Here is a 26939-nt window from a genome sequence, read left to right as displayed (position 1 = left end):
ATGGATGGGCGCTGGACACAGAGAGCATCGCAGATATTCGTAGGTGCTTGCAGGATGTCTGTGGAGACTTGGCAGTGAACAAAAGCACGGTGAGTCTTTGGGCGAGTCGTCTGTCATCATCGCGAAAAGGTCGCGCAAATTCGTCAGACCTTCCGCATGCAGGCCGGCTGTAAGTCCTGCAATGTTGGAATGTACAGACACACTCTCATTCGTGGTGATCAAACACCTCGCTGCGCAATCGTACGTCTCTGTTGTTATTGCTTACATACTCGTCCACCATTTGGGGTACTCAAAGGTGTTTGGCAGCTTGGTTTCTCTCCACCTAACAGAAGACGATGAGCAGCAAAGAAGAACCACCTGTACGGAAGTGCTTGCGCTTTACGAGGCTGATCGTGACAATTTTTTGGCGAACATCGTCACACGCGATGAAACATTGGTTCATGACTTCGAACCGGAAAGAAAACAGCAATCCATGGAGTGACACTACACCATCTCTCCTCCCCAGAGAAAGTTGAAAGCCGGACCTTTAGCCGGTAAAGTCACTATTCCCTGCTATTTTGTAGCGAAAAGAGTGGTTAATAATGTAGCGTATTCGAATCCTGAATAAAACCAGACTGCTTTCAGAAAAAAAACTATGTTGGACTATTTATTTAACGAACCTATTCCCTACTATTTTGTAGCGAAATGAGTGGTTAATAATACAGCGTATTCGAATCCTGAATAAAACCACACTGCTTTCAGAAAAAAACCTATGTTGGACTGTTTATTGAAAGAACACCGGAGTACATTAGTGCCGGCCGGAGTGGCCGAGCGGTTCTAGGCGCTACAGTCTGGAACCGCGCGACCGCTACAGTCGCAGTTTCGAATCCTGCCTCAGGCATGGATGTGTGTGATGCCCTTAGGTTGGTTAGGTTTAAGTAGTTCTAAGTTCTAGGGGACTGATGACCAAAGCAGTTAAGTCCCATAGTGCTCAGAGCCATTTGAACCATTTGAGTACATTAGTGTTGTTCATAGGGTGTTGCTACTAGGCCTGGTGGGTGTATAAGGAACGTGAACAGTGATCATTGGGAAGGAGACGGAGATGTCACATACTCGTGTGAGGCAGCGTTATCATCACCAGACATAGCTTGTAAGCGATCTCACTGAGGGTCTCCTTTTAGCCGGCTGGTAGAGTAGCGCGGTATACAGATTTCTGAGGCGATCAGATGTGACAGTGGGGGCGACCCAAAAAAAAAAAAAAAAAAAAAAAAAGTTCAAATGTGTGTGAAATCTTATGGGACTTAACTGCTAAGGTCATCAGTCCGTAAGCTTACACACTACTTAACCTAAGTTATCCTAAGGACAAACACACACACACCCATGCCCGAGGGAGGACTCTAACCTCCGCCGGGACTAGCCGCAGAGTCCATGACTGCAGCGCCTTAGGCCGCTCGGCTAATCCCGCTCGGCGGGGGTGACCCTCTGAGCCGGCCGAATTGGCCGAGCGGTTCTAGCTGCTTCAGTCTGGAACCACGCGACTGCTACGGACGCAGGTTCGAATCCTCAGGCATCGATGTGTGCGATGTCCTTAGGTTAGTCAGGTTTAAGTAGTTCTAAGTTCTAGGGGACTGATGACGTCAGATGTTAAGTCCCATAGTGCTCAGAGCCATTTGAGCAATAGCTAAACGGCGCAGTACTTAAGGCTAGCTGTTTTACAACAGTTTTGTGCTGTCGCAGTGGCTAGCACAGTGGACACGCATTCGGGAGGACGACGGTTCAATCACGCGTCCGGCCATCCTGATTTAGGTTTTCCGTGATTTCCCTAAATCACTCCAGGTAAATTCCGGGATGGTTCCTTTGAAAGGGCACGGCCGACTTCCTTCCCTGTCCTTCCCTAATCCGATAAGACCGATGACCTTGCTGTCTGGTCTCCTCCACGAAACAACCTAACAGTTTTGTGCGTATAGCTACCGAATTATCGCACGTCTACGACAAAATGTTTCGGAAGCCACTGTTTTGTTTAACCTTGTACATACACAAATTAGGATTGGTCCAAGCATTATCGTTAAAAATATCAATTAACACGCATATCCGAAAACATAGTCTTCCCCGACGGGTTGCGGAGTACTGCGCCCACAAGTGTACATTAATGGAAGGCTAGTCTCAGAATGACGTTTTTAGCGTGATTGGAGATGTCGTCAAAGTCGTGTGGGTTCCACCCGAGATCTGGCATGAGGAATGCGCCCAATGCACGGGCGTCGGCAGCGACGTAACGGGCCTGCCTGAAGCCGCGCGCAGCCGTAGCGCACGTGACGTGGCTGGTCCGCGTGAGGCTGATGGGAGTTCATTTCATTTGTCCGCGCGCCCGGCAGCCGAGATTACACGGCGCGGCTAATAAAAAGCGGGCCCGCGATGGCTGTCATTGTGGTGTTTTTGTGCGGCTACTGGACGCGGACGGGGCCCTCCCACTAATAGCAGGCCGCCGCCTCCTCGCAGCGGCGCACAGCACACTCGCTGCAGCGCGGCGCAGCGCGGCCACTGTAATCGCACGGCGGCCGACAACCGGTGCTTAAGCCCGGTAGTGGCGGCCGGGCGCGCTCACTACCGGCGCTACCTAATCACCAGACATGTTTATACGTGCGCCGCGCCCGCCCAGGTACTGCGCCTTTCTCCGAATCTGACGTGCCGGATGAAAGGGACCGCGAGCGGGACTTCGTTGTCTCTGCCTGTCCAGTTCGCGTTTTCGGACTGCTGTGGAGACTAGCGGTGGGAAGGCGGAAGATCAAGGTTTCTCGTCGCGCCGACGACGAAGTCGTTGGAGACTAGGCGCTAGCTCGGTTTGGCGCAAGGATTGCGAAGGAAAGCGGGCGTGTCTTTTTCTGAGGAGCCGTAGTGATACTTACCTTAATCGATTTAGGAAAAGCCCGGAAAAGCAGAACCTGAACCGCTGTTCTCCCGAATGTGCATCCAGTGTCTGAGCTCCCTCGCTTGGTAGTAGCGGAGGGGGTAAGGTCCATACTTGCTATGGGCCCTAATCACTCGCGATTTGTTGGTAATGAAGAGATAGACTGGCCATGGTAGGTATGACGATTCCATTTAATGGACCGTAACCTGTCCTTTCAGTTTGGAACACGTGAGGCAATACTGACCCTACGGCTTATCTTAGAAGCTAGATTAAGAAAAGGCAAAATGCAGGTAGCGAAAGGCTATTTACAATTTGTACAGAAACCAGATGGCAGTTATAAGAGTCGAGGGACATGAAAGGAAAGCAGTGGTTGGGAAGGCAGTGAGAAAGGGTTGTAGTCTCTCCCCGATGTTATTCAATCTGTATATTGAGCAAGCAGTAAAGGAAACAAAAGAAAAATTCGGAGCGGGTATTAAAATCCATAGAGAAGAAATAAAAACTTTGAGGTTCGCCGATGACATTGTAATTCTGTCAGAGACAGCAAAGGACTTGGAAGAGCAGTTGAACGGAATGGACAGTGTCTTAAAAGGAGGGTATAAGATGAACATCAACAAAAGCAAAACGAGGATAATTGTAGTTGAGTTAACTCGGGTGATGCTGAGGGAATTAGATTAGGAAATGAGACACTTAAAGTACTAAAGGAATTTTGCTATTTGGGGAGCAAAATAACTGATGATGGTCGAAGTAGAGAGGATATAAAATGTAGACTAGCAATGGCAAGGAAAGCATTTCTGAAAAAGAGAAATTTGTTAACATCCGAGTATAGACTTAAGTGTCAGGAAGTCGTTTCTGAAAGTATTTGTATGGAGTGTAGCCATGTATGGAAGTGAAACATGGACGATAAGTAGTTTGGATAAGAAGAGAATAGAAGCTTTCGAAATGTGGTGCTACAGAAGAATGCTGAAGATTAGATGGGTAGATCAAATAACTGGTGAGGAGGTATTGAATAGAATTGGGGAGAAAAGGAGTTTGTGGTACAACTTGACTAGAAGAAGGGATCGGTTGGTAGGATATGCTCTGAGGCATCAAGGGATCACCAATTTAGTATTGGAGGGCAGCGTGGAGGGTACAAATCGTAGAAGGAGACCAAGAGATGAACACAAAACAGATTCAGGAGGATGTAGGCTGCAGTACGTACTGGGAGATGAAGCACCTTGCACAGGATAGAGTAGCACGGAGAGCTGCATCAAACCAGTCTCAGGACTGAAGACCACAACAACAACAACAACAACAACCTGTCTTAATCATCACCAAAACGATGGTAAAATATAAACTACGTAGCTAGATCAGGAGAAAGCTCGTAGAATATTGGATTAAAATCCGAAAACAAAAACATAGCAAGCTAATCAAGCGGAAACTATGTTTCGAAACTACGTTTTGCGACCTGAGGGCTTGGCCAGGTGGCAGATTAAACTCTTGGTAGGTATAATGTGTGGCCATGAGAACTTCAGCAAACAGCTGCATGCGATGGGAACAGAGAAAGGACATGCAGACTATGTTGTACAGAGGATGAAACTGCACCATATTTAATATTGCAGTGTGAAACACTGGAGGCCTAACGACTCAAAATATTTCAGTTACTAACTCCTGAAGAGACTGTCTCTAACAAACACCTCGTAAGCCTAGAGGGTTTCCTACTGCTCTTGAAGGGAACTGGATGTCTTTACTAGAACAAAAGGGAGAGATACCGCGCAACAGTTTCAGTTCGGGCGACATGGGGCTAGGATTACCGTTGTTTCGTCTTCCTAATTAAATAATATTAAATCAAAACGTTCGTGCCACCCTGCAATGAATGGAAGTCGCAAGCCTCTCTGCCCTCCGTCCCCTAGTAGTTCTGCGATCAATCTATCAGACATCGAGAAACCACCTTTTTTCTACATTTGAGCAGATTCTTTAGTGTACTGTGCCCACGGTATCAAGCGCTTCACAGATACAGGGCGCATGGATGTACCGAGAGAGACAAGAAAAATGATCTTGCCCCGCCACATCGATACACGTATCATTTTGTAGAGAGGCGGCAGCAAATAATGGACACCGACCAATAGTAAGTGTACGAAGAACCATTTTGCGTGAAATCTCAATAACGATCTGAGTCGCCGCTCTCACCCGCCCCAGTCCCTCGCTTGGCTCAGATCCTGGTTACGCTCATTGGTGTGTGCGCGCAATGATGAGAAAAGGTTACTGATAGACGGGAAAGACTGCTAAGGAATTCGTGGAAAAGAAGAGAAAATTAAACATTTTCAACACTCTGAATCGACCTGAAGATGGTGGAACAGTAGTCCGGAACACGAAAGACTATGTTTTCGGATATGCGTGTATCTCAATTGATATTTTTAACGATAATGCTTGGACCAGTCCTAAATTGTGTGTGTACAAGGTTAAACAAAAGAATGGCTTCCGAAACATTTTGTCATGGACGTGGGATAACTCGGTAGCTGTACTCACAAAACAGCTAGCTTTAAGTTATTATACCATTCAACTATCATTTCTGTTAGGAATTGTTCCCCAAGGTGAGCACAAGTATCTGATTAGCAGTTCGACATTATACTAGACTACCAAGCGTTTGGTACCAGGCAGTTTAATTTTGATACAATCGCGGACACAAAAGTAGAAATACGAATGTTATTATGGCATAAATAAAAAAAAGTTAAGCCGTTAACACATTTGCAAAGAACCGCCGCATCCTCGGCAGTACACTACGGTTTGACGCGCCTTTGGAAATCTCGAGATACGGAATATTTCTTGTCAGTGGCGCCCTACTCCAGTCAGTCCGAAAAGTTCAAGACTGATTTTTAAAGAATTTAAGACATTAAGATGGTGGTTTTAATACTTCAGGTGTTTAAGATAGACGGCCCCACTTGATTGCAGCTCGCAGAACTTTCGTACAATCCTGTGTAACTGTCAGAAATATCCTTCTTTGGACTGTCGTCAGGTTCTACGTAATGTTGATATGAATATTGATTATCTCATCAACGCGTTGTCATTACGCGAATTTCTGCATCTTACCATTTTTTGGTAGGTTAGCATCGTTAACACCAAATCACAACACCAATGATGATTTTTTCCAGAAAAGAATTATCCGTGTTTTTGCATTTCAGTCTAGCTGTGGCAGCAGTTCAAGCGTCGTTGTTTTTACTCGGGAGTCAGGAGGAGCGGCACGAAATTTGCACACACTTTTCTCTCCTTCGAAACGTACTGGAGAATGGCTGTAACACATTATTTAGAGATGTTGCTACATTTCGATTTGTGAGACACGTCGACTGCTTAACAATGCATGCTCACAACTGACCGATCTAATGCACATCTGCTGCTTGCAGTTGTTAGTTCAAGTTGAGGCCGTAGTTACTGCAGTGACGTCGCTTATACGCCAGAAGTAAAATAAGTCTGGGGGTGTTTCGGACGGACGATGTAGATCATGTATGAACAGTGCGAGCTGTATTCTCCATATGAGTGGTACCCGAAATTCTCTATGTGTTCAAAGGGAAGATTTTCTCTACGTACGTTATACTCAAGCTTCAGGATGTCTCCTAGCCATCTGCAACAGCGGACGTTGCTCGCTCTCGTGTATAATTTTACCCGCATGTCTTTTCAACCGTCCTCAAAAATTGGTGTAGAGGGTTTAATTCTGGTTGTCAGGGTGTGCTCACTACGTGAGAAGTTCGCGATGATTGTATGCAAAAATGGCTCGCTTAGTGACTAGGGCGGAATTAGGTAATTCGGTAGTGAGACCCAATGTGTGTCTCATCAAGTCGAGGTGGTTCCAGCAAACAGTGACCCGAAATCCGATTGATTCCTCCGCCCGCATTCGCTCCGGCGGAACACAGTCCACAGACTGTGCCGCCTGTTCGCTATGATGGATTAGAGAAGAAGGTGTAATTGTACCGAAGCACGCAGCTAATTTCGCCGGACGGCCGTGTCACCCGCGCCGCTCCAAATGAGTGCTGTAATTAGAGCGTAAATTAAGGAGGAACGGTAGCCGGCGATTCCAATTTGCCGGTGCCGGCAGGGCCGCTGCCTGGGGCCGGGTCCTCAGCCGCAGAAGTGGAACAAAGGCGCGCCGCCCGCCGACAATGACCACCGCCGAGTGCCGACTTCTGAGCGCCGAGCGCCTTCCCACGGCCGCCCCTGCTGATGGGAATTCCTCTGAAGCCGCCTGCTGCCTCTCTTGCACAGCTCTTAATGCCACCTGGAACTCCGCAGCTGCGCCTCGAAACTCTCTCATTTCGTGGCACACTCACCCAAGATGTTTTTTAAGTATCCCGCCTGGAAGGCGGCGCGTGGGTAGGAACGGGAATAGGTAACACAAGTCGGCACTGCAAGAAAATGGTTTACTGGTGCAAAAACAAGGTGATAAACGATTACATAACTTTGTACGTAGGTGCGATGATGAAGCGAAGTGTCCTGGCTGGCTGCACCTGATGAAATGGGCTTAAGCAGTCGCGGAGGTCGTAGACCTCGACAGTACCGGCTAGAGGCCGCTGTCGTCGGTGTCTCTCGTAGTGCCAACCTAGCAGAGCGGACCTACGTTGTGGCATCGTAGCTATCGATACCACAACTTGTCATAGTTTTTGTTTTGCAAGCTGCGGGGTTCAACCAAAATATGCTGAACATTTATTCCATTTGTCTACACACGCTGAAGGAAATGGAAAGTGCAGCACCATTAAGCACCAGTCAGCCATTTGTCAACTTCCTGTAGAGGCACATTTCAAAGCTAGTATTAAGTGATTAAACGTTCATTCCATTTGGAACCGATGTCCCTCATCAACATTCGTATAAGGTGTGATGCCCCACGGGCGCGAACAAACTCCTGTATTCGATGTGGCATGGAAGTGGCTCGGAACGTCAACTTCAGATACAAGGGTGAGTCAAATGAAAACCGTAAATATATTTTAAATATTATTTATTGTGCAGAAGTGGTACAAATCTGTATCACTTTTCAACATAATCTCCTCCATGCTCAATGCAAGTCCTCCAGCGCTTACACAGTGCATAAATTCCTTTAGAAAAAAAATTCTTTTGGTAGTCCGCGCAACCACTCATGCACCGCGTGGCGTACCTCTTCATCAGAACGGAACTTCTTTCCTCCCATTGCGTCTTTGAGTGGTCCGGACATATGGAAATCACTTGGGACAAGGTCTGGTGAGTATGGTGGATGAGGATGACACTCAAAATGCAGGTCTGTGATTGTTGCAACTGTTGTACGGGCATTGTGGGGCCTTGCATTGTCATGTTTCAAAAGGACACCTGCTGACGTCAATCTACGTCGCTTTGATTTGATTGCAGGCCACGGATGATTTTTTAGGAGATATGTGTATGATGCACTGGTGACAGTGGTCCCTCTAGGCATGTAATGCTCCAAAATGACGCCTTTTTCCTCCCAAGAGGAGTCAGAACCCTGCTGATGGTTCTGTTCGTAACTTCTTTAGTTTAGCTGGTGAAGAATGGCGCCATTCCTTGCTCGCTGTCTTCGTTTCCGGTTGGTGGAAGTGAACCTAGGTTTCGTCCCCAGTAACGATTCTTGCAAGGAAGCCATCACCTTCTCGTTCAAAGCGCCGAAGAAGTTCTTCAGAAGCATCAACACGTCGTTCCCTCCTTTCAGGAGTCAGCTGCCGTGGCACCAGTCTTGCAGACACTTTGTGAAACTGGAGCACATCATGCACAATGTGGTGTGCTGACCCATGACTATTCTGTAAACATGCTGCAATGTCATTCAGTGTCACTCGGGAGTTTTCCTTCACTATGGCTTCAACTGCTGCAATGTTCTGTGGAGTCACAACTCGTTGTGCCTGACCTGGACGAGGAGCATCTTCCACTGAAGTCACTCCATTTGCGAACTTCCTACTCCATTCGTAGACTTGCTGCTGTGACAGACATGCATCACCATACTGAACCTTCATTCGTCGATGAATTTCAATAAGTTTCACACCTTCACTACACAAAAACCGAATAATAGAACGCTGTTCTTCCCTGGTGCAAGTCGCAAGTGGGGCGGCCATCTTTATATTGATACTGCGACAGTATGTGTGCATCTGCACTATGCTGCCACCTACAGGCCATTCTGCACTCTGTTTGTAGCACGCTTACCAACTTACAAGATAACGACGTGAAATTTCGATTTGTTATTACACATTTAAGGTATTCATTTGACTCACCCTCGTATTTCCTGCCGTCAAATGAAACTGTGTGGTTCCAGAGACCTTTCCAAGTCTCACGCATCTATGGCGTATATATGCAGACTGAAGCAAAGAATGAAAATTTCACAGCCTTAGTAAAAATTTTCATCCTTCGTTTTGGTATGCGTATATACACTGAAGTGCCAAAGAAAATGGTATAAAGATACGCATTCAAATACAGAGATATGTAAACGGGCAGAATACGGCGCTCCGGTTGGCAACGCCTATACAGGGTGATTCACGAAGATATGCAAATATTTTAATACGTTATTCTACGAGTAAAACTAAAGAAAAAGTTGATATAAACATAGATCCCCAAATGTTTAATTACAGAGTAAATGGCTAATAAAACATTTTGCCTCAAATTCCGCAACTTCGCTAATCTGGAGCCATCGCAAAACTGTGCGAGGTTAAAGTAAAGCACGATTTCCATTTATTTTGTTGTCATTGGTCTGGTGAATCTGATAAAACATGTCCCAGACGTGTATCTGCACTAGTTGTATTGTGAAATTGTATGTACACTGTACAACTTCCTTAACAATGAGTTTTGTTTTTTTCCGGTTTAACATGAATTCACGTGTGCTATGGTACTAAAAAAAGCAGATTATCTGACACATTCATACAGTTTCAGTTAACGTTATTAGCATCATTTTTTCAAAATTAAATTCTCTACAACCTCTGTTGAAAACTTTGCGTAATTTCCTGGAACTTAAAAAACAAATTGGGCCAAGTAGTTAATAAATTAAAAATTTTACGTCAATATTTCTTTTGGTCTCTGGATGTTCTGGAAAACAACTGTAGACGTCTGAGACATGTTTTATTACGTTCACCAGATCAATAACAACAAAATAAATGGGAGAAATGATCATCACGATAAAATAAGAGAAATCAGGGCTCGCACAGAAAAATTTAAGTGCTCGTTTTTCCCGTGCGCCGTTCGAGAGTGGAGCGGCAGAAAGAAAGCTTGAAGGTGGTTCATTCAACCCTCTGCCAGACACTTTATTGTGAATAGCAGAGTAATGACATAGATGTAGATGTAGAAAGTGTGCTTTACTTTTACCTTGTACAGTTTTGCGATGGCTTCATATTAACGAAGTTGCTAAATTTCAGGCAAAATCTTTTTTTAGTCGTAACTCCGTAACTAAACATTTGCAGACCTTCGTTTATATGAACTTTTTTCTTTAGTTTTACTTGTAGAATAACATAACATTAAAATATTTGGATATCTTCGTGAATCGCGCTGTATAAGACAACAAGCGTCTGGCACAGTTTCCAGATCGGCTACTGCTGCTGCAATAGCAAGTTATCAAAATTTAAGTCAGTTTGGACGTGATGATACAGTTGGCGCACGAGCGGCGGTGAAGCTGATGACGTTTTAGTATGGTGGGCGCTCAACTGCGCCGTCTTCAGCGCCCGTACAACTCCCAATTTTTACACAGGCCAATTTTGCTCAGAATCCAATCTAGCCTCTGTCACGAATGATGATAATGATGAAATTATGAGGACAACACGAACACCCAGTCCCCAGGCAGAGAAAATCCCCAACCTGGGCGGGAATCGATCCCGGGACTCCGTGATCCAGATGCAGCAACGCTAACTGTTAGACCACGAGCTGCGGACACGAGCGATGGGACACAGCATCTCTGAGGTAACGGTGATGTGGGGATTTTCCCGTACCCATTTCACGAGTATACTGTGAAAATCAGGAATCCGGTAAAACAACACATTTCCGACATCGCTGTGGACGGAAAAAGATCCTGCAGGAACGGGACCAACGACGACTAAAGAGAATCGTTCAACGTGACAGAAGTGCAACCCTTCCGCGAATTGCTCCAGATTTCAATGCTGGGCCATCAACAAATGTCAGCCTGCGAACCATTCAACGAAACATCATCGATATGGGCTTTCGGAGCCGAAGGCTCCATTCGTGTACCCTTGGTGACAGCACGACACAAAGCTTTACGCCTCGCCTGGGCCCGTCAACACAGACATTGGACTGTTGACGACTGGAAACATGTTACCTGGTCGGACGAGTCTCGTTTCGAATTGTATCGAACGGATGGACGTGTACTGGTATGGAGGCAACATCATGAATCCGTGGACCCTGCGCGTCAGAAGGGGATTGTTCAAGCTGGAGGAAAAGGCTCTGTAATGGTGTGGGGCGTGTGCAGTTGGAGTGATACAGGACTCCTGACACGTTTAGATACAACCCTGACAGGTGACACGTACGTAAGCATCCTGTCTGATCACCTGCATCCATTCGTGTCCCTTGTGTATTCCGACCGACTTGGGCAATTCCAGCAGGACAATGCCACACCCCACACATCCAGAATTGCTACAGAGTGGCTCCAGGAACACTCTTCTGAGCTTAAACACTTCCACTGGCCACCAAATTCCCAAGGCTTGAACTTACTGAGTATATCTGGGAAGCCTTGCAACGTGCTGTTCAGCAGAGATCTCCACCCCATCGTACTCTTACGGACTTATGGGCAGTCCTGCAGGATTCATGGTGTCATTTCCCTCCAGGAGTACTTCAGATATTAGCCGAGTTCATGCCACGTCGTGCTGCGGCATTTCTGTGTGCTCACGGTGGCCCTACATGATATTAGGCGGGTATACCAGTTTCTTTGGCTCCTCATTGTACATTCCTTGTCATGCATGAAATAAATGCTGCAGGTTTCTATGAAAATGCAGGTCTTCCCATTGACTCTGACATGCTCTGTGGCTGACAAACCACAGGACTGGATAGTACAGTCAAGGACTTCTGCACTCCTCAAGGTGTTTGTTGTTTGAACCTTCATGCAGGGTCTTGCTGCGCAACAGCTTACACGCCGCTTTCCCATTATAATATTCCCATCTTCAGGCGAGTTTGTTGGAGAAGGAGTGAAAGCTTCGAGTGCCTAAGATTGAGTTATGCAACATTTATGTTTGTTTTTCGATTGTTGAAGATGATAAACCACTGTGATAGTTGTTCCATGTGGAAGTCTGTCTAGATTGTTTCGCGGTACAGAAAACGAAAGTTGCTGTGTGTGAGTGTGTGTGTTTGTTTTTTGTTTTAGACCAGTGAGGGGGGGCGGGGGGGGGGGGGCGGGGGGGGGCGGGGGTTGGCGCGAAGAGAGGGAAGTGGAAACACACATCTTCACTCGCTGAACTATGATTAGATTGCGGTTCAGTGTCTAACTCAGTATAGTAAGTATAACAGTTAGTACGTTCCAGACAGGTTTCTCGTTGTATGAGAAAGGCGTCTTCAGTGGATTTTTTCCTTGAGTAACTTAAATATCACATGTAAAATCAAAACTGTATTATTCCAGAAAAGCTTCTACTGAAGAGGCCTTCAACAGAAAAGGTGACTCACGTCTGGAACATCAATGAATGTTAAACTGCTGCAAGAAAGATTTTAAAGCGAATATACTTGCTGCTGGGAAAGAGCATATCATCTAACTATTTCTCGATCTCAGGTTTGATAACTGGGGACAAATCGATAGACGAATGCTGAAATTTCTATGTCCAGTCGTCGTTTCGGCAAGACAACCAAGTTCAGGCCTTTCTGCGTCTTTTCAGTCAAGCAGTATTGTCTGCTCGCTATGCAGAAATTCTTCCACCTGGGTTTCTCTGAATTCGCAGTCAAGCAGTATTCACTGTTCACTATTCAGAAATTCTTCCGCCTGGGTTTCTCTGAATTCTGTTTATAAGTAATAACCTCAGAAATTTTCTCATCGTATATGTCTATTGCGCAGTCTCATAAGGTTTTTATGTTTTTATCCTTTATAACGTGTCTGTATAAAGACTTGCAAATGATTGTGTAATTATTTCAAGCGGTCGTACTAATAAAACAAATGGGTAACGGAAGCTCTTACTTCCTTCTCCTAGCGTACCCTCCGCCAAAACTGTCCGGCAGTGGTACTCAGAGCCCTCTAAACATGCCACTTATATTTATGCGCTATAAATTTCTGCGCACTTTCCTCGTCGCTGATCGAACGATTTCATGCGTGATTACCGTGATGCACAGGGCCTGATTGCGAACGAGCTCCAGGTGGACAGGGCGGGAAAAAATGTCTCTATCCGCGCAGCACAGTGTGCCAACCAGGCAGCGACAACCGTGAAAACTGTAAAACTACAGAGCGTGCACCGGCCGGTCGCCTTACGACCTCGCAGTGGCCCTACTAGAGCCAGCTCTGAGCCGAGCTGCCTTAATACTTATGCAAATCGAGTGGCAGTTTCCGCTGCCACTCCCCGAGCACGATGCCGCCGCAGAAAGAAAAACGAAGACGAACGGACTTAACCAGCGGCTTCCGAGGGACAGATCGCCTAATAGGTTTCCGCTCTATGATTTGATTTGAACATCGCACATTAACGTGGGCCATTACGGAGCTGTAGTACACGGCCGGGTAATTCATGTCTGCGGTGAACTAAACGGCCGTTGTAAATTAGTCGCCGCGCTCGTCCCACTCGATCCTTCTCCCGCTGCTCGGTCGGTATTTCGAGGAACAGAAAACGTATTTGGAGCGTACCGACGCGCAACCAGACAATTGTACCCGCTGACTTTGCCCCCTGTTCCGCGTGTTTCCCGTATTTTTCTGTGTTTCCCTTTTGTTTTATTCTCAGGAGCGGCCTCAAGCGAGCCGCAGTCTGCTCCTACACAGCGCGGTGCGTGTGAATGATGGGGGCCAATTAGCGGCAATAGCAAGGCGGCTCACAGTAGCCCGTACTTAAGGCGCACAGTGATCACAAGGCTGGGCTCTGTCTTCTCTCAGCGGCGGGCCGGACGTCAGCAATCACATACTGCATCTTCGACTGATGGCCATGCCGTTCCTATATAGGAATGACTATTGCAGAGGAAAGGGTCTGAGTAACTACGCTGTTTCTGTGCTCGAGTATTGCAAAGAAATAAGCAGGCAATTGTTCGATTGTGAAGAAATTACTGCTCAAGTGCTTTACCAGTGCAGTATGTCTATAATAACCAATGCAGATAGCAGATCAGCATTTAAAATTATTCAACAAGGGGGACCTGCACTACGGTGACAAAACTCACGAGATGGTAATATCCACATATACAGATGGCGGTAGTGCCGCGTACACAAGGTATAAAAGAGCAGTGCATTGGCGGACCTGTCATTTGTACTCAGGTGATTCATGTCAAAAGGTGGTCAACGTGATTCTGGCCCCACGACGGAAATTAACAGACTTGAACGCGGATTGGTACTTAGAGCTAGACACATGGAACAATCCACTCCGGAAATTTTTAGGGAATTCAATATTCCGAGATCCAAAGTGTTAAGAATGTGCCAAGAATACCAAATTTCAGGCAGCAGTGCTAACAGACCAGCAACACAGCGTGAAATAGCCGCAGAAATCAATGTGGGACGTACGATAAACATATCCGTGAGGAGAGGGCGGTGAAAGTTGCCGTTAATGGGGTGTGGCAGCAGGCGACCGATGCTAGTACCTTTGCTAACAGCACGACATCGCCTGCAGCGCCTCTCCTCGACTCATGACCACGTCGGCTGGACCTCAGATGAGTCCCGATTTCAGTTGGTAAGAGCTGAAGGTGGGGACCGAGTGTGGCGTCGACCACACAAAGCCACGGACCCAAGTTGTTAACAAGTACTGTGCTAGCTGGTGGTGGTTCCTTTATGTTGCGCTCTGTGTTTACGTGGAATGGACGGGATCCTCTGGTCCAACTGAAACGATCGTTGACTAGAAATGTTTATGTTCGGCTACTTGGAGACCGTTTGCAGCAATTCGTAGACTGCCTGTTCCCAAACATATCACTGGATCACAATTGTTCCGATTGGGTTAAAGAGCATTCTGGACGATTCGAGCGAATGATTTGGTCACCCAGACAACCCGACGTGAATCTCATCGAACATTTATAAAACATTATCGGGGGGTCCGTTCCTGCACCGGCAACATTTTTGCAATTATGGACAGTCATACAGACAGCATGGCACAGTATTTCCGTAGGGGACTTTCAACAACTTGTTGAGGTCATACCACGTCGAGCTGCTGCACTACACTGGCCAAAAGGAGGTCCGACACGATATTAAGAGGTATCCCACAACTTTTGCCACATCAGTGTATATTATTCAAAATGGTTCAAATGGCTCTGAGCACTATGGGACTTAACATCTGTGGTCATCAGTCCCCTAGAACTTAGAACTACTTAAACCTAACTAACCTAAGGACATCACACACATCCATGCCCGAGGCAGGATTCGAACCTGCGACCGTAGCGGTCGCGTGGATCCAGACTGAAGCGCTTAGAAACGCTCGGCCACTTCGGCCGGCTGTATATTATTAAACGGCTGTGTACTCAGTAATGAAACAAAGCAGTAGGCTGTGCCAGAAATATCGACTCTTAGACAGTATGTCTAATAGTGTATTTTAATACGACAGTATGCCATCTTAGGCAATTTATAACACTTAAAAAACTTGATAATGGCACTTTGAAGTCGAAATCATCATTGTGTAAGTGTAAATGTAACACTGTAAATAAACAACAGTTTAATGGCAGTACTGACTTTAGTGAAATATATTATGACTGTGGCCCCGCGTTATGAAAAAACTATTAAACGGGATCGGGTGTTGTCATTCTGCAAAATCACCATTTCATATCTGTTACTGTATTGTGGCCGCTCGCCTTTCACTGCTCAGCTCAGACACATCAATTGCTTTCGATAACGATCTTCAGTGATTGTTTCCATCGGTTTCAGCAGCTTTAAAAAACTTCTCTCTTCCACCGCCACGCCGGTCTTCGACATCAAAATCGCCGTTCTTGAAGAGATGAAACGGTTCTTTGCACGCTCTTTCACTAATAGGTCCCTCACCGCTGGTATTACCCATTATGTTAAGAGACTTAGCCGTATATTTCTTCATGTTAAAGCAGAAAATTAAAATTTCCTGCAAATGACGAGAATTGGGCTCATAAGTTGACGTATTGGTTCGAGAATAACTTTATGATGCAACCACAGATCGACTAACATTTTTATGGCCTTGTGTTTACAAATACCTAAGCTTGTTGTACGATACTTAGGACCTATCACCTGCACTACAATTTGTCGCCACTGTCATCTGTTGCAAAATGGCAGAAGCAAAGTTGTACACCTAATACAAACTGTGTGAATGTCTGCAGGCAGCTGTCCTCACGGCGCACAATTTACCCAGACCATAATTAAATGGCTCTGAGCACTATGGGACTTAACTTCTGAGGTCATCAGTCCCCTATTACTTAGAACTACTTAAACCAAACTAACGTAAGTACATCACACACATCGATGCCCGAGGCAGTATTCGAACCTGCGACCGTAGCGGTGGCGCGGTTCCAGACTGTAGCGCGTAGAACCGCTCGGCCAACCCCGCCGTCAGACTGTAATCATCCAGTATTTGAGAATGGAGCATTCAGCGACTTCCAACAAGCTTTAGACGTAATTTCAACCTCTAAGAAACATTTTCTCGCTTACTAAATTTTCGCTGTTCGTGCACTAAAACTTAATCTTCAGGCATGACTTTTGAATTTATTACTTGTTTACAACTAACTCTATTTGCAACATAATTGCGTCTTGTCACAGTTCGCGCGGCTCGCTCCGTCGGATGTTCGAGTCCTCCCTTGGGCATCGGTGTGTGTGTTGTCCTAAGTTAGTTTAATTTAGATTAAGTAGTGCGTAAGCTTATGGACCGATGACCTCAGCAGCTTGGTCCGCTTACCACAAATTTCCAAATTTTTCGCAACATAATTTGGAGACAGAATCCAGGAATAATACTGAACGCACCTCCAAATTATGTCATAGAATGACACATGGTTCAGGAGATATGACGTCGTAAACATCACATGGACATGCTTGAAAAATTAGCTTTTGCTTAAAAAGGAGGGCAAATTGCAAAAACTATGCTCATCCAATGTTTAAAAATGATAGGGCTTAGCAACTTCCTACACACCATAAACATAATTTCAAACCTTTTGTAAACCTTTTTCACTTACAAGCTTAACGCCAAATATATAACACAATAACTCATTTTTAAAATAATCAGTTGTTTCAAGTTGTTTTATAAAAGGTGGAGTTCGGGTCTTTAAACAAGCGGAAGGTTTTCTGTGCGACTCGGTCGCAGCTCATCCCACTTTACGTCATGTTTACCAGAGAGTCTTAGTGATATTAAAAGTGAGTGTGTGGTACTGATCTCACGTACGCTTGAATTTCACTGAGGGGCTCCTCCACCCTCTGTAGAGGGATTTTAGTTCTTAGCTTCCTCTTTGGAACTTTAGTGTCCGTGTCCTATTGCCCAAAGAATTCAATCCTTCCACTCTAAATGACATGTATGGGAACTGCCTATCCGTTGTAGGATGGTTCTCTCAAAGCAAAGAAGCACTACCAAACTTCGATCACTACTGCGGCCCACGGCCCAGGGTCCTTCTTCGGCCGATTGTGACAAGTATTCATATCTACTCTCTCACCTCCCTCTCCACTCCACCATCTGTGAACCTCGTGGCTAAGACCACCGCTGTGTGCTTTTGCGGTATTCTTGAATGGATGCAAGCGTTCGCAGAACCCGCAGGCAGCAATGTTTGTCACGTTCGCAATGGCGTGCAAGGCGTAGAAAACTGATCCGTGACTGATTTTGTCTTTTTACACTATCGCTTCGATTGTGATGCGTTGTTTTCGACATTTGTCCACTTTCTTCAGAGACAAGAGCTGCTATTCACGATTCAGAATTGTTTGACCACATTGAAATTATCTTTGCCACCTAACCACCGTGTAATTTGATGGTGCTTCGTTGCCGTGATCTTCCACCAACTAAGTATGAATTGTTGTAATGTTGTTACACTTTCAAATGCAGAAAGTATATCACCACACGATACTTCCATTTTATCAACAGGCTTCGCCATTTTGCTTTGGGCCCTCTAGCGGGGTGCTGCAGTACTGTAGCGCTGAGATGTCAGCTTGTATCACGACTTAAGACATACAGGCTGTCCCAGGAGAAGTGTTCGGTATTCAGGGATATAACCGGAATGATTATTCGAAGCAAAATATCTAGAATACCTGGTCTCTAAACTGCATACCTCAAGAGCTATGAGCGCTTGTTCGGTAGAAGAGATGTGTTCCACACTAGGGAAAGTAAAAAAAATGCCCATAGCTCTAAAGCCTATGTTTACTGGACATATTTTAGCTGTTTTGGTCCATACACCTCTCAAAATATGGAAAGCAAAGATCTTGCAGCAGAATAGAATTGTTTCACAGTATCGAAGATGAAGTAGTTGCCCATAGCTAGATATGCATTTCTGAGACCATGTTTACTAGACTATTTTGCTTCTAGTGATGGTTCCTGTCACATCTCTCAATACTGAAGCCGGCCGAGGTAGCCGAACGGTTCTAGGCGCTACAGTCTGGAACCGCGCGACCGCTACGGTCGCAGGTTCGAATCCTGCCTCGGGCATGGATGTGTGTGATGTCCTTGGGTTAGTTAGGTTGACGTAGTTCTAAGTTCTAGGGGACTGATGACCTCAGAAGTTAAGTCCCATAGTGCTCAGAGCCATTTCAATACTGAACATTACTCTTGGGGCACCCTGTATACCTTCTACCAGGGCCGAACACAGGATTACTTTTAGCAGGGCGGGGCGAGGGAGAACGGAGGACAAATCGGAAAGCTAATTTTAAGTATTGTGACTTTTTGTATTACAATGTAATTACAGATTCGATTAAATCTTTTAATAGACCAGACACACGGACAATAATTGATTTGCTGTTTTCGTTCGTCTTAAGTGATCCATAAATGTGTTAATATAGAAATATTCATTTAATTTACAGCAGTATTGCTACGCAGTAGAAAAGCAAATACCTCGAAAAATTCAAAGAAACTAAGACAAAGTTATGATGTAAAGTCCAAATCATTCTTAATTTTTCTTCTGTGTGAAAAGCATCTATTTACTTTACACAAATTTGTCGAAGAAAGATACCAACCTTGAGTCTGTTCGGTTCCGAAACAGCCCAGACGCAGCCGTGTTGCACCTAAATTTTTCCTTGTATATCTAAGTATGGTACTGAGACTGGAGACAAAGTTAGGAATTATCTCAAAACTGTCCCTAAGTGATCTGTTTCCAACTCAAGAATATCTGTACTCAAATACAGATTTCGTAATGTTAGAAAACTATTCACCACCTACTCTGCTTTACAAAAGATGAAGTATCATATACACTGGTATCCAAAATTAAAGCAACAAACGGAAATTTTGCCAGGTTGCGTTTATTTGCCTACAAGACAGTGTAAACAGTTGATAGTAAAGTAGAAACAGTGTGAAGAATGTAGAATGCAATCAGCTGCAACTTGCATAACGGTAGACAAAAATGTTCTTCGTTTTTCTCAACCTAACGAATTTGTACAGACACTCCGACGATTGTGATCAGTATGGTGTGTGATTACTTCTGGCAGAAATACAGGCCTTACAACGGCGGTGCATGCTGTGAATGTCATCAGTCTCACTATGAGACAGAAACGCCCGTTCTTCCTGCAGAGCTGCTCGCAGGTCTTGGAGAGTGGTCGATGGATGCTAACGTGACGCAACACGTCTCTCTAGTGCCTCCCAGACAGGCTCTATGGGAGAGCGAGTGGGTCACGCTATGCGTGCACTATCTTCCGTTTCCAAGAAAACATTGACCACCCGCGCTCTATGAGGTTGAGAATTAGCGTCCATCAATATGAAGTCTGAACCTACAGCAACTCGCAACAACTGCACATAAGGTCCTAAGATCTCGTCACGATACCTGACAGCAGTAAACCCTGCCAATTCACCTGTACAATTTTAGGAACAGTGGTCAACATAATCTCTGCCGACGCCATTAAGGATCTTCCTCTATGTCGGTCCCTTTCCACAATGGTTGGATCCCTACATCGTGTTCCACGTTCTCTTCAGATGCGAATCCGTCGAGAATCACTCTCCAGAATAAATCGGGACTCATCTTTGGAAAGAAGACTGGCCCACTGTTCACCCGTCCATGTTGATAACTCCACTCTAGATGATCCCTTCTGGGAAGACGCACCAGCGGTACACATACAGCACGTCTCTGGCAATAAAGCCCACTCTACCGAAGGTTTCTGTACACCGTTTGCCTCGATACAACTCGTACAGTGGATGCTAGAGGTCGGATGCCAGTTACACAACAGCACTAATGGCGGTACCGTCGTGCCCTTGGACCCAAATAGCGGATTTCTCTTCCTCATACCACATGTGGTCGGCTATGCCCTGGTCTTCGATTAATCTTCGCGATACAGTTTCGGTCTCTATAAACTGTCGCAACAGAACAGAACGATTCACATTAAGCCAATGAACCACATCAGTTTGCACTGTTCTGCTTCCATTCTTCCTTGGCACTCCACCGCCGTGTTTCTGGCAGGCGTCTTTCTGTGCCGTACTGCACCGTCTGTGACCGTGTACACAGCGATTATGGATGGGAGACTAACCAGCAAACACTACTGCCCAGTGTCAGGGGCACGCCCATTGGGGTTAGCTCAATGGGCAAGGCCAAATAGTAGGTTTATATTACTAAGCTGACACCTTTGTAACGCTGCAGGATTAGCGACTAGTACATAATTAGTTTAGTTAAGTCATATAGAGTCCTTAGTTAACATACTAACTGCCCATTGTAGTTTCCAAAGTACATTGCTATTTGCTACTAACTAGTCACTAACTTATATTTAGAATAGCTGCAATTGTATTGTATAAATGTATGAGATCTTTGGCCCACTAATCAATTAAGGTAGTGGGCTACATTGTATAAATACTATGATATAGAAATAAAGTTTTTTTTTTTTTAAAAAAAAAAAAAACACTACTCCGTTTCACAGGTGCTCTGACGTCATCGTTGCCGTGGGTGTCCGTTAACCGGAATGCTATCCTCCGTCCAGAACATGATTGTACGGACATCTGTTGACAGTCGGTGTGATTATATCGTGAATTAGTCACAGGACGGGGAAATAGCAGTTTTTTGCCTTAATTTTGGACACCAGTGCAGTTACGTGAAGCTTCTTCTGCTGTTTTTCAACAACTTCCTTACACTTGAAACTCTTTTCACTTGACTTTAATCAAGAATGAATAATAAAATTAAGAAGCATTTTGGTACTAGAAATTTTTCATTATATCTAGTATAAGCCTAAACATTTTCGGGATAGGGAAGAAGGCACTCGCGCACTGGCGCCGCCCTCCGTAACGCCCCCCCCCCCCCCCCCTCCATCCATCACCTTGCAGTTACTGATATTATTTGTATGTCTGTACCATGGCACTGATACTATCCTTTTCGCCTCTGAGGAAGCTGACGTTTTATGTTTCAGTTTGTTTGCGAGCGGAGCAACGCACTACGGTGGTGCCAACCTGACGCCGCACTCTCCCGGAGAAGCGAAGTCCGGCTACCCGTACTTCGGCCAGCTGAGCAGCATGGACGCCGGCATGGTTTGCAGTCGTGTCCACTAGGCTCCACGGGAAGCAGCGAGGAAGGGGCCGGATGCTGGCCACATCACACTGTCATCACGCCGATGCTACTGTGCCGCCGTCCAAACCTGCTACCGTGTTATCGAAACTTTACGATTCGAGCGAACAGACGACGCAACACAGCTTGCTACAAACATTCTGCTGAATATAGGCCAATCATAGGACAAAGTGGCACAAAAACCATTTACTGATAGCATATTCCAACTGCAAGCAGCCACATGTTGCTCCTCGTCACACCTGACAAATACTGTGAATTGGCACACGTCTCTTTTGCTAAACCTAGCAAGTAATCTCACTAGTGATCAAGGTATCTTGAATGAAAATAAGAAATGTGTTAGTGGATCGTATGCCAGTAATAGAGAGCGTGTGACGGAGGTTTTTCCAGCAGAGTTCTCACATCTGCAGCTTTCCGCTTATTCAAAACAGTGTAATCTACAGTGTTGATTTCAGCTTCGGACAGTTTGATTCCTGCAGGGAGATGTCACGAGTGACTCTACATCTTAATTATTTGACTAATTTTCACGGAACAAATTGTTCGTTAAGAAAATATTCCTGCTACTACGTGTCATTATCTCTCTGTCTATGCTAAATCAACAATATGATGTTGATTTGTGTGTGTTATGTTGGTAACACCAGAAACCAGGTCTCACTTCGAAGACATTAAAGCGTGGTCGTTTTTTCACATTGACAATAAGAATTCATAGCTTCAGACGTTAAAGTAATTCCTCGAACGTTGTTGAATCTGTGAGCTTTGTTTTCAGTCCATGTGCAGTTCTCTCTTAATATTTTGCTTTAACTGACACAAATATCTTAAAACTGCATGATTACAGAATCCTTTAAAAAGATAGGAGGCAGAATTGTAAAATATTACCAATTCCATCCATTATACCGTCTCATAATCAGATGATGTTTTGCTATAATATTTAAAACGAATTTATAAATATGCTATTTTATATTGATAATTTGTATAGTGTATTTATTATTAAGTAAGTAGCAAGCATCAATGTACAAGCGTCTACATTGTAAATAATAGGTCTCATAATTTGAAACACATGTTTTTATTAACATATTTTTTTTCAATATGGGTGAAGACGTTTGTACATATTCCAGTGTAGATAGTCTGTACAGCGCGTCACATACATCGCAAAATATCTGTTGCAGATTTGTTCACTATGTTAACGAACTTATTACTTTCATCAACAAATGGTTAGCAAAAGAGTTGTACCCATGTTTGGCGCTTGTAATTCTCCTATACAGAAGTGTGTTCAAGAAAAAAAAAGGAATTGAAATACATGCAAACCGACAGGAAAAAATTCTTTTATATCCAGTGCGTGAATCATGATGAGAAAAATTTTCTCTGATTTTTCGCTTAAGTGATGAGCAGCATCTTCTGGCAGCCGATCTACGATAGTTGACGATATCGTACTAAATAATGAAGTGATGCCTGCTTGTAAGTAGTGTGATAGTGGGGGGGGGGGGGGGGGGGGACAAACATAATGTTGTTATACCAGATAATGACCATGAAAACCGATAACAGCGATTTCGGTACTTCTTTCACACATATTGATTATGGCATTGGTGATAAAACGTAGAATCCCGAAAACTCAACATAATTTAAATTTCTTCAAAAATTTTAGATTCGCCCACCCTTTAGTTTTCCATTATTCAGAAATTTTCTTCCCTTTTATTATTCAGTGACGAGTCAGAGGTAGGTGACAATAATAATAGTAATAACTGTTGTAATAACATACGACGCAACTATTTCTAACGTACTAGAGCGACAGATGCGTTAGTGAGCAAATTAGTTTCAACTTACATCTTTACGTTGTAAAACGGTTTGTAAGAACATCGCTGGAGTAACCGTGATCTAGCCGCCAAGTGCCTTACCGATATTTCACCTTCAGCTTGTCATTCGGGAATGACTTAATAAATTGTACGTGGTTCAAATCATACCGAGGATAAAAATAGTTTTGTAGCCATTGGAATGAATTTACACAAAGTGTTAATTTACATCGTCATGTGTTTTACGAAACCGACACAAGCTGGAGAGAAATGTTATATGATTGTAAATTACTTAGAATATTTTTAATTTGTAACATATTTGCTAACATTTAAGAGTTTGGGTATGCTACACCACAAACAAAGAAGTTTTATGTAGTAAACATCATTTTGTACACGGATTTCTTAATTTATTGCTTCCTATAAAATTTTAGAGTGCCTTGATATAGCTTAAGTGCCTTAGAAAAATCTCTGCTACGAAATCGTTGTAAAATTATTACTTCTCCACTATTTATACACCGTCAATTTGTAGATACCAACAATTAGACTCATTAAATAATTCATAAGTTTGAGAAGTTTGTAATAATCACTTTTCGTGATTTTTCTTGTAATACTGTTACATGTACATGGGAGAATTTTTAAAAAAATAAATCTTCATAGAAACTGAGTGTGTTATTGACAAACAAACCCAATCAGCCAAGAAAATTCTCAAAAAGATTTCAATAAAGGTTACTACAAATAGTAGCTGCAGTTTGTGGCGGGTCATGGCCCATCGAACATAGGCCTGTGTGAGGTGGAGGTTACACCACTAAGTTAAGTAACGGTTTAGACTTTGTACATATGTACTGTTTGTGTTTCCCTTTTTTCGTTTATAAATGTATAGCCATGGTGTTCTTTTAATCATTGACAAAGGTCTTCTTAGGCACTTGCGGGTTTTATTGTTCTGAAGAAGGCGTAGTTATCTACGCCGAAACCTAGGTAAACACTAGGTGCTTTTTTCGCAGTCGAGGCGGGTTTCTAGTTTTTTAATATATTAACCAACGATTGCTGACGCGCTGCAATGTTGAAGGTTCTGAAATGGATTAACGTGGAAAAATAGAATCTCAGTAGGAGAGCTCGTGAATGATATTAAAATATAAGGAAAGTGACAAATTGTTTAGAAGGCTGACCGTAACGGTTTTAATATCAAGAAAAGACGAGGATTGAAATTACACTTGACTAAGTACAGCACAGTCACTCTGCAACAAATTACATGAAAGAGGTTGAGAAGAGGACTCCACCGGAACTGCACGTAGCATACGACCGTCAGTGTCATTTTCGTAACACAGATGTAAACTGAAAACTGGTATTCAGTTATAGATTTGCATGTGTTGCACAAAGCCAGTTGTTTCCTTGCGTTAACACTAACGACCATTACAATACGAATTTTGTCAGTTTTATAGAAGTTACAGTCCCATCAAAATAAATCTGGTACGACTCTTCCAGAGGTGGCCATTTTTCGGAGCAGCTGTGTGCCGGACACTGCTTACAACATTTGCAGAATAGTTACGGGAAATTAACAGGACTGACAGTCATGAAATTAAATTCAGCAAAAAAGAAAATGCACCTGCTACCTATTCAAAGAATGATAAGCTACATTACAGAAAATAAGTGTTATTATAAACACAAGCGTCTCATACGTGACTTGGAGAACAGGTGAATTATTTACAGAAACTGGAAACATTGTATAAAATCATTCCTGTGGTAAACTCAAAAATACTGTTACAGAGCCTATGCTCAAATCTCCTTCCACCCCGAACGCATATACAAAATATAGGCCTCCCTTCCCCATCCCCGACACCCATTTGACAAACTTCCCCCCTCCCCTACTGCTTTTGCTTTCGTCACAGCATAGCTCTCTACCTACATTTGCTGCTGCAACCCCAGTTCGGCTCCACATAAACGTCATTCTCAAGCGCTGCTAACATCTCTCGACTAACTCGGCCACCACCTTTTTTCCCAAATCTGTTTTATAACCCAGACCCCACCTCTGACTCCATACATGACATCCTGTGCAAGAGCTTCGTATTAGTAATTTCGCCATCAGACACAAAAGAAGATGAGATGCCGATTAGCTGTGGTGTCATCCTCAGCCAATGGGGTAAAGTATCAGCATACCGCTCTCCTGTCCGTTAACTTTGCACACCGATGAGCGGTTACACATAATTTAAAGAGCTCCTCAATCTGCCTCAAGAGGCTGAGAGCACCTTGTCCCAGTCCTCAAATTCCAAAATTACACAAACAATGAAGAGCCAAAGAAATGGGTACAGCTGTCTAATATCGTGTATGGTCCCTGCAAGCACGCAGAAGTGCAGCAAGACGACGTGGTATGGACTAGATTAATGTCTTAAGTAGTTCTGGAGGAAATTGACGCCATGAATCCTGCAGGGCTGTCCATAAATCCGTAAGAGTACGAGGCGTGGAGATCTCTTCTGAACAGCACGTTGTAAGGTATTCCAAATATCTTCAGTAATATTCATGTCTGAGGAGTTTTGTGCCAGCGGAAGTATTTAAACTCAGAAGAGTGTTCCTGGAGCGACACTGTAGCAACTCTGGATTAGTAGGATGTCGCATTGTGCTGCTGGAATTGCCTAAGTCCTTCGGAATGCACAATGGACATGAATGGACGCAGGTGATCATACAGGATGCTTAAGTAGGTGTTACCTGTCAGAGTCATATCTAGATGTATCAGGAGCCCTATATCACTCCAACTGCACACACCCCACACCATAAGCAGTCTCCTGCTGACATGCAGGGTCCATGGATTCATGAGGTTGCCTCTATACTCGTACACGTCCATCCGCTCGATACAATTTGAAACGAGACTCGTCCGACCAGGCAACATGTTTCCAGTGATCAGCAGTCCAATGTCGGTGTTGACGGCCCAGGCGGTGCGTAAAGATTTGTGTCGTGCAGTCGTCAATGGTACTCGAGTGGGCCTCCGGCTCCGAAAGCTCATATTTTTATGACGATATTTCGTTGAATGGTTCGCACGCTGACACTGATCGATGGCCCAGCATTGAAATCTGCAGCAATTTGCGGAAGGGTTGCACTTCTGTCACGTAGAACGATTCTCTTCAGTCGTCGTCGGTCCCGTTCTTTCAGGATCTTTTTCAGACCTCAGCGATGTCGGGGATTTGATGTTTTGCCGAATTCCTGATACTCACGGTACACTCGTGAAATGGTAGTACGGGAAAATCCCCACTTCACCACTACCTCGGAGATGGTGTGTCCCATCGCTCGTGCGCCGGCCATAACACCACGTTCAGACTCACTTAAATATTGATAACGTGCCATTGTAGCAGCAGTAACCGACCTAACAACTGCGCCAGACGCTTGTCGTCTTAAGTAGACGTTGCCGACCGCACCGCCGTATTCTGCCTGTTTACATATCTCTGTACTTGAATAAGCATGCCTGTACCAGTTTATTTGGCGCTTCAATGTAATATCTCCTTGCATTGAAGCAAACAACTATATATTGTGTGCCTCCTAACAGTTGTCAGGGGCATTTTCACTGGTGTTTCTTTTTG

The 26939-nt window shown here is 44.4% G+C and overlaps 1 protein-coding gene across 1 annotated transcript in view; it reads left to right on the top strand.

Moving 5' to 3' along the window:
• The window catches only part of LOC126455964 (protein gooseberry-like), a 257113-nt gene extending 234634 nt beyond the window's left edge, over nucleotides 1-22479 (top strand). Inside the window, exon 7 of the mRNA XM_050091721.1 lies at nucleotides 21435-22479. Within this exon, the coding sequence (XP_049947678.1) occupies nucleotides 21435-21573 (139 nt within the window). The 3' untranslated portion in view covers nucleotides 21574-22479. The remainder of the gene's footprint in view (nucleotides 1-21434) is intronic.
• The last annotated feature ends 4460 nt before the right edge of the window (nucleotides 22480-26939 follow it).

The sequence above is a fragment of the Schistocerca serialis genome, chromosome 2 (assembly GCF_023864345.2).
Source record: "Schistocerca serialis cubense isolate TAMUIC-IGC-003099 chromosome 2, iqSchSeri2.2, whole genome shotgun sequence".
Lineage (NCBI taxonomy): Eukaryota > Metazoa > Arthropoda > Insecta > Orthoptera > Acrididae > Schistocerca > Schistocerca serialis.
Note: the sequence above shows the minus strand (reverse complement) of the source record. Positions and strands in the feature narration are given on the sequence as shown.